Source organism: Monopterus albus, unplaced genomic scaffold (genome assembly GCF_001952655.1).
Source record: "Monopterus albus unplaced genomic scaffold, M_albus_1.0 scaffold41.1, whole genome shotgun sequence".
NCBI lineage: Eukaryota > Metazoa > Chordata > Actinopteri > Synbranchiformes > Synbranchidae > Monopterus > Monopterus albus.
Genome location: NW_018127921.1, coordinates 362,649 through 371,224, shown reverse-complemented (window position 1 = coordinate 371,224; position 8,576 = coordinate 362,649). Strand labels below are relative to the sequence as shown.

Here is an 8,576-nt window from a genome sequence, read left to right as displayed (position 1 = left end):
GTCAGATAGCAAAAAATATATATTATTAAAAACATGCCGTAAATAACTAGAAAAAGACTAGTGAAGGTTGCTCTACCACTGCCAGAAATTTAGGATCTCTACCAGGGTGTGTTGACCTATTTTGTCAGAAGCTATGCAGTATAATATGCAGGACTTCTGAAGTACTGCAGAGGACACACACATGCACAAACACACAAGGTTTGTAGTTTCATGTTGCACACGCTGAAGACAAGTGTGTGTTTATCTCGGGAGGAGTAGGTCGATGGCAGAAAAACTGCTTGGCACCTGCAAGGCTTTTTGTTACTGCAGTCTGGTTAAAACCTACTGTAGCTGAGCTGATTGGAACACCTGTAGAATTACAAATGCAGACTTTGTTAATTAGGGGGTTTGCATTTAACATCAAAAAATATGAAATATCTCCAGGTTAAAAGTGCAATTTCCAAACACTGAATAATGGCGATAAAAGGTTCGTCATCAAAGACGTCTGCAAAACTTCAGCTAACAACAAAAATAATGTATGGGGTTCACTGCAGTAGTTGCACAGGCGATGTTAGGAGTAAATGTATTTATTTACTGGTGTTTACCACGTTCATTTTCCAGTATTAGTTGTGAATTTATGCAATTTAAACAAAGATTACAAAAAAATAAAATAAAATAAAACCCACAGCCCATATTTTTCATCTCAGTCTGCACACAAACACTAAACGCATCTGCGGACAAGTGGAGCAGCAGAAATGGGGTCTGTCATTTGAAACAAATGAAAGCCATCCACTACAATAAGTATAACCTAGAGTTAATGTACTAAATTGCTGCCTTAGGACTCATTGAGCCCCAGGTTTATGCGCACAAGTCTGTACTTGATGTACTTATATTACAGATAAGAGAATTCCACAGTGATTATACCTCTAACAGCTGCAAGTCACAAAAAGGAAAAGTAGGAGAAACAGGGGGTGAGATATCCAAGAAGCACAGACAAAAAAGCAAGAAGCTGTTTGATACGATAGTTTCACTGACAGCGGGTCCCAGATGTTTCTGTAGTGGCTGCGCTGAGTGACAAACACTAGGTGATTATGATAAACCACCCTGATTGTTTGAGGGGAGCACAGTAATGTCTCAGTCTCCTCAACTGAGAGACTGCAGCAGCCCACAGCTGCAGACAGCTAGCCAGCATCACAGGACAGGTAGATATCAGGCAATTACACTGTAGAAAAAAAAAAGTCCTCTCCAGGTCCATAGCCAGTTTTTTAAAGTTTTTTTTAACCCTGAGACAAATTCTGCTGAGTTTATCATGTTTCAGACTTCTTGGAACTTCTTGCTGAAAGACAATGTACGGTGGTCACATGCTAGTGGAAAGAGCAGTGACTGCCTGGCAAAAGCCAGCAGTTAGAGAATAATAACTGTGGGAAGTCTCTGCACCAGTTCAACACAACTATTTGACATCTGCGACATCATTTATTTACCTCTAAACCATCAGCCTTCAGAAAAACCCCTGACAGAATGTGAGGACAAAACTGTGGAGGAACTGTGTTACACCTGAAACCTTCCATTTTGATTTGAATGTTTCTTCATCTACTGTATTTTAATGCTGTTATGATCGAGCTTACTGTCCTGCTCTTGGTCGTCTCATGAGAGTCTGCTGATCCTCTTCTGGGTATAAAAGTCATCAAGGGACAAAAGATCTTTGTGGTCACATGCTGCTTCATATCACTAACAGTCTTATGTTGTTAATCTTTCTTTCTTTAACAAATCTTATTTATACATAAATAGGTTTTTTCCTTCAAACTAGTATTTTGTAGTAGGGATGCACTGACACCAGCATCGGGTCTGATTCTGCCCTCTAGTATTCATATCAATGCAAACGCACCGATACTGCTTTAGGGCAACATTGTGTTACCCTCACATTCGCTGGGCAGGTACTTAGATGGAGAACAACTTTAACAGTTTGGACATATTTTAAAATAAGTATTGACGACAAAAGCTCTGCTAAGTAGTGGCTTTTAAATTTTTGTATCTTATTTAACCAATTCCTTTGACATGAGCATACACAATAACATCTACCCACAATGTGAGATGTCAGCATCATTCCGGTTCTTAATTTACACTTAATAAACCACGGTGGTCTATCAGGATTTATTTTGTTGAAGCTCTTCTTACCCTCCTCTTTTGGGTGTTTCAGTATTATGCCCCTGACAGCACTGCAGGCTAATGTAGCTTTTTCACCAAACATGCATCGTTGTTCTCTACTCACTGGGGCCCATTGAAACCATCAGGTGCCCTATAGTTTGTTTTTACACCTACCCTTCAGACAGCTTGAGTCCATCAATGTTCAACAGGGACTGTGTGAAAAACTATGTGCCAGTGGCAACAGGTGTTGAAAAATTAAGCCATAACTTCCTGATTTAAATAAGTTATTAAGGTTAAGTTCTGCAGTGTGGACCAACACAGATTCCATTAAGACAGCATGGAACACTTGCAGTGGTACAGTATCAGTCAGTTTCAATAACTTCCCTGCTTTGGAAAAAATAACAATGTCCAGCAATCTCCAATTTCTTCAGAAATAAATATTCCTTTGGCTATTTATAAGACAATACATTTCACTCATGTGTACAACTTTCTCACAACTCATACTACATTTAGTTCTTGGCTTTTTGTTGTAGTATTTGTAATTTCCTCTGCCTGTTCTGTTACGTTTGACAAAGACAACATGCTGTCTTTATTTCATAATTCTATCCATTTCTACTTGAATGGAATTATCAGTGTGCCAAGAATATAGTGTCTTATTATGCATCAACTCATATTTCAGTTTTTTTCCTGGTAGGTTACTATTTTTATCATCTGTTTGTTCTCACATTGCAGAACTGTATATTGTTGCTGCACCACCCCAAGACTAAGTTCTTAACCTGGCAGCAAAAAAATAGCATCATGAAACATTAACAAATGCTCATTTGCATTGGAAAATATATAATTCTGTCATCCTACTTGGATATAATTTGGACTCAGTAACATCAGATTTATGGAGAAAGATCATTTTTTGCAGTGTAATGCACCAAGTCTCTCTCTGCTCTTCACTGTACTCTGTCATCTCATCCCAGTTCCTCTTCCCTCTTGTTTCTTAATCATCGTATCCTTCCTCTCAGAGGCACATAAAAAAAAGAGACCGACTCACACCCATGTCCAATTAGCCTGACATGTGACTGGACTTAGAGCAGGAATCCAGGATTTTCCCTTCTGCTGCGTCACAGATTCACACTTGCGTAGATGGCTTAGCCCGAAACCTCAGTGACTGCATGTATAATTTGGCTTCTCTGTCTCTTTCTCAACCTTTCTTCTCTGTCTGTCCCTCTACAAAAAGACAGTTTCTGCAGCCTATAAAGCATAATGCAATTCTCATCATTTCTACCAATGAATGATGGGCTTCTACCTCATCTGTCTTCTCTGACTTTTGTATTTTTGTCTTTTGCTCTTTCATCATGTGTTGATGTCTCTCTCACTCTCATTTCCATTCTCTGTCAGTCTCTCCCTCATTTGCCCAGGTAACGGTGCTCAGAAAGCTGAGAACAAACACAACACCCACACTGCTCACTTGCGTCAGTGTAGCAATTTTCTTCCAAAAGACACTTTGACATAGAGCAGATAACCTCTGAGATCTCTCTCTCTCTCTCTCTCTCACACACACACACACACACACACACACACACAGTTGACATTGTATACTGACAGTTCAACTCCTACAGCCAATCACAGATGATATGCAACAACCAACCATGGAGTGAGACACATGTGAAGACACATAAAAGAAGGGGGGGGGGGGGGGTGTCACTATCACAGAACAGGTGACTCACCAGCAGGTGATGCAGTTGCTGTGACAACCTGCAGTGGGAGTGGAGCGAAAGGGAAGAACACATTGTGGGTGTTTGCTGTCGTGGGCGTCAAAGTCTAACACCACAGACCAAACAACTGATGAGCAAACAGAACCAGCTCAAAAGATCTAAGGCAGAGGGACAAGCTCATTCTGAATCCTGAACTGAAAACGGATTCAAAGGCAGTGTGGACAGCAGTGAAAAAATAAAGTGAGTCAGGAATAAAGTGCCCAATAGTTACTCTAGTTATGGATATTTATACCAGGAGGAGGAGGGTAATTAAATTACTGCACCAATTCTCTGTAACTAAACTTATCTGTTACAGTAGGAGGATTTTAATAAACAAGTTGCACTAAAACTTTTTATATGAAAAATGGATCAAATGACTGTACTGTGGGAAATGCAGCATATTATTTGATTTATGTTCTGTCTCACTATTAGAATATAATCTGCATGTTAAATCACAGGTCACAAAATGAACACGGAGTTTGATATTTTGTCCTACCATTGCGTGGACAGGTGTTAGGCCGGTTGATATCGAGTGAGCAGGGTTTGCGTGTGACAGCGGTGGTCACAGACTCGTATGGGTTGTCCTCATCTTCTGGCAGGAAAACATCCAGGGATGGAGAGGTGACAATCTCTGCTGAACGCTGTGAGTTCAGGGAGAAGGACAGAAAGAAAGAATGTGCGCATGCTTTATCTGAATGACACCAACTGCAAGTATTTATTTAGCTAAACAAACACAGCACTTATTACATCATTAACTCTGTACTGTAGCCACATGGCCTATTATCCCTTCCAACAGACTCATACAGGAGGTATCAATGAAGAGGCCTCTGAGTTCAAATGCACAATGATATACATCTCATTCTGTCTTGCAGAGCAGGATAAACATTTAATTTTTCATCTCATTCATAAGTATCTCCTAGTAACAGGTTTCTGCCACGTACTCAGGTCCCAATAAGCAACAGTAAAAATGAATGTATTCCCATCCAGTGATGTGATACCCACCAAACCAAGCACATCACAATGTTATTCATGTATGCATGAACTATAAGAAATCAGCAGTTTAAAGTGAAGATCTACTGCTTGAGTTTACACACAGGTACATTAACAAAGGTTCTACATTTTGTCTGATAATCAAGTGAAAACAGTTTGTCGTAACCAGACATCCATAGTTTGTCTTTGCTTCAGGAAACAGGTTGTGAAAGGTGGAGCAATGACAAGTTAGGGATGGCTTATAGCATCACTGCTTTGAGTCACAGACCCTCTAGCCCATATATGTCAAACTCAGGTCCGCGGGCCAAATCTGGCCCACGGTGTAAGTATATTTGGCCCGTGGGATGATTTCAAAAGTTTATTAGAGCTGGCCCGCCAGTATATATTGCATGCACCACTAATATTACAAATCCCAGAATGCTTTGCTGGTGCGCTGGCGCATCAATCAAGACCCGCAAGCAGCTTCTGTTGACATTGATTGACAACCTCATGCTACCAGTGGCCTCAGGCAAATTTAATCCACTCGTCCCAAAAAGGTAGCCAAACAAAAAATGGAAAACAGGAGCTTTCAAGACAGGTGGGAGGAAGATGATCTGTTCATTAATGTAAAGGACAGACCTGTTTGTTTTGTGTGCGGAGCCAAAGTGGCTGTAACGAAAGAATATAACATAAGAAGTCACTATGAAACGAAACACCAAGACAAATACAAGGACCCGGACATGAAGCAGAAGCTCCAGAAGGTAGAGGAGATGAAAAGAAGTCTGGCTTCACGGCAGAAAATGTTCACAAAATAAGAAACGAATGCCACTGATGTGTTTTTTTTATTGGAAATTTGATTTCTCATGTGTGTAGAATATTAAGCTTTGCTTGTTCCAAATCCAATGTTTAAGCAGCTTGTTTGTTTCCATATGAAAAAGTTTAGCATTATATATCTGGAGAGAAGGGAAAACATGCTCATTTTTTTCAATATTTCAATGAATATAGAGTCTGGGCCACAACTTTGTCACAGTTTTTAATTTTGGCCCACTGTGTATTTGAGTTTGACACTCCTGCTCTAGCAGCTGAAAAGAAACAAGGTCGAGTAACTTCAAAATGGTCAGCTGGTGAACCTTCTGAAGCCACAGTGATACAGCCATAATTCTAGCACATGATCTTACTCATTCGAACTATTCTCAAAAGGAGATTATGTTTCGGAGTTCAAGCAAAATATCAAGTTGATAACTACATGTATATTGTTCTCAAGCAAGATAATGACTCACCTTTAATTTAGGACTTGATGTATATCTTAATGTCCTGTGATTTCCATCAATGACCGCAATGCGGTCTTCAACAACCAGCTGTCCAAACAACCTACATGACAGCCACAACTTGTGTAACCTATTTTAACTCACACTGAAGAGAGTGTATGCCAAATACCCAATTTGAAATTTGCAAACTAAAGTAAATACGTCTGTGATTTGTAGCCTGTCTGTTTGGAGATGATGCATTCAGTTACACGTAAGGAACTGTTTCTTTGGGACCTTTATATAACTGTGCTCCATGTGGGTACTTGGGGACAATTCGAGACTGCACTTTGCTGCACTGGTGAAAAGGTTGAGCCCCCGAGGGCTCAGAGAAAGAGAGCTGAGAACGACCAAAAGGTCCCTTATCCCTGAGGCAGATGTGTACCCAGAAAGAATGAATAACAAGAGCAAGTGATGTAAACCAGGGCAAAAGGTTACAGGCACAAGCGTCATTTCAGTCGAAGAGACAAAACGCATCTTTCCAGCAATGAAGCCTCTGGATGTTTGCCTTTTTCCCATAATCCAGCACTATCATTATTTCTCAAGTGTCATTTAGCAGCCTCCCTCTGGCTGTACCCGCCCAGTGGTAAACTTGCCACCAGGTTGTGTGTGTGGCTACAGTTGTTCCCAGGCCTCTGATTATCTTTCCCCACTTCATGCTCTCCAAACCTTCTGTCCTCATTCAACAGCCATTACTCTTCCTGTCATCATCTACTACTACATTACCCAGACTGCACAAGGCTATCAATCACACACTGAGCACACTCAAAAAGGATTAATCATTCTGGCTGATAGAGCAATCAGTCCCATGATGATTTCTCTCTCTCTCTCTCTCTCACTGTATGCACTCAGTCCAAGTCTTATTTCACACTGCACTTTATTAAAATGCCTATAAACTAATCTCCCCACACACTTTCTTCTTTTCCCCCCTCCTTCTTCTGTCTCCATCAGCACTCAATTAGACTGCCATTACCAGCTAATGGAGATTCAGTCGGTCTTTTATGCCTGCACTCTGCAGGTGGCCCAGCCTCAGCAGACAGAGATTTGACGTGACAGCCTGGTTAGCTGCAGATTTCACTCAGAGCTGAAGGCTGATAGCACTCTGATAAAAAGCTACTACTAAATCAGTGCCCCTTTCACGGACATAAAAACTTTACACCAAATTATGGACTCACCTGGCAGCTCAGATTAAAGGTGCAATGGAATCATCTGCACATTAATTGTGAGACTTTAGAATAACTGATTTAAAAAGCAAAACCACATGTAAAAAAATATCTGCTACTGTACAAGTCACTAGACTGTATTTTACAGTGCATTTGCATGCACATAAGTAACAGGATTACATTTAGATTTCTGAAAAAAAGATTTCTTAAATGAAGTATATAAATATTGCTGTAAATGTGCCAGAGTTCTTCTGTGGTCTCCTGGTCACTGACCTGCTGCAGATATATGCAGATTTACAGAAACCAGGTTACTTACAGCACACGACTTTTCTGGAGTGACCAGGTTTCTTGTGGAAATAAAGTTTTACAAGTTAAGGCAGTTATTGGAAATGAAAGTAGATTCAAATGGAAACAAAAACTAATGAGACCATTGTCTTTGCAAGAGGAAGTGATAAAGCTAATGGGAAAATACAGTCCTGACTTGAAAATAAAATATGATTATCAGATCTGATGAAAGAGAAATGTGAGACTGAGGCAACCTGTCATCTCAACCATGGTCTCATTTGTTTAGAGGAATTACCGAGATGCCATCATGAATTAAAGATTTTGTTTGAGGTTCTAAAATTCCACAAGTAGAGTAGCATCATTAATACCAGCACTGACAGAATGAGCTCAGGAAAGAGACTCCTCTGCAGTGTCTACAGGGAGAGTAGAATAAAATGAACCGGAATGAGGGGAAAGCAATAAAGAGCAGGAAATGATTAGGAACTATGCCCGAAATTATCTTCACCCATAACATGTAAATTAATTTTCAACTCGAGTTCCATGTTCTATGGCTTTTGTTTCATGCCCCTCATCAGTACTTCTGCCTCTAATATCTGTCTTTTATTTCTACATCATCTCTCACTATACCAATTACTCTAAAACCCAGGCACCGTGGCAGCTTAGGAAGAAAAAGAGACAGTGAGGTGAGCTGAAAGAAACCATTACCCAGGATAAAGACAGAGAGAGAGAGAGAAGAAAACATGAAGTTCATCAAAGGACGCCAGGCTCCAACTCAGCACTTACTTTAAAGTTTGTGTCAGTGAATCCAGAAGAGATGAGCATGAGACAGAGACAGAGCGGGAAAAAGAAAATTAGCTCGTACTGACGAGAGGAAGCAAAGGAAGTGGGAGTGCAGGGCAGCTTGGAGCAGGGATTTCCTCAAACACACAAGCATAGGAAAGACACACAGAAATGGGAATTAAGTATGAACAACGTGCTGGACTTCT

The 8,576-nt window shown here is 40.4% G+C and overlaps 1 protein-coding gene across 1 annotated transcript in view; it reads right to left on the bottom strand.

Annotated features, from left to right (window-relative positions):
- Positions 1-250: 250 nt before the first annotated feature.
- Positions 251-8,576, bottom strand: part of LOC109959894 (ankyrin repeat and sterile alpha motif domain-containing protein 1B-like) — a 110,560-nt gene continuing 102,234 nt past the window's right edge. The window contains exons 11-13 of the mRNA XM_020599631.1: positions 4,366-4,510; positions 3,843-3,870; positions 251-348 (exon numbers count right to left, since the gene is read on the bottom strand). Coding sequence (XP_020455287.1) covers positions 315-348; positions 3,843-3,870; positions 4,366-4,510 — 207 coding nt within the window. The 3' untranslated portion in view covers positions 251-314. The remainder of the gene's footprint in view (positions 349-3,842; positions 3,871-4,365; positions 4,511-8,576) is intronic.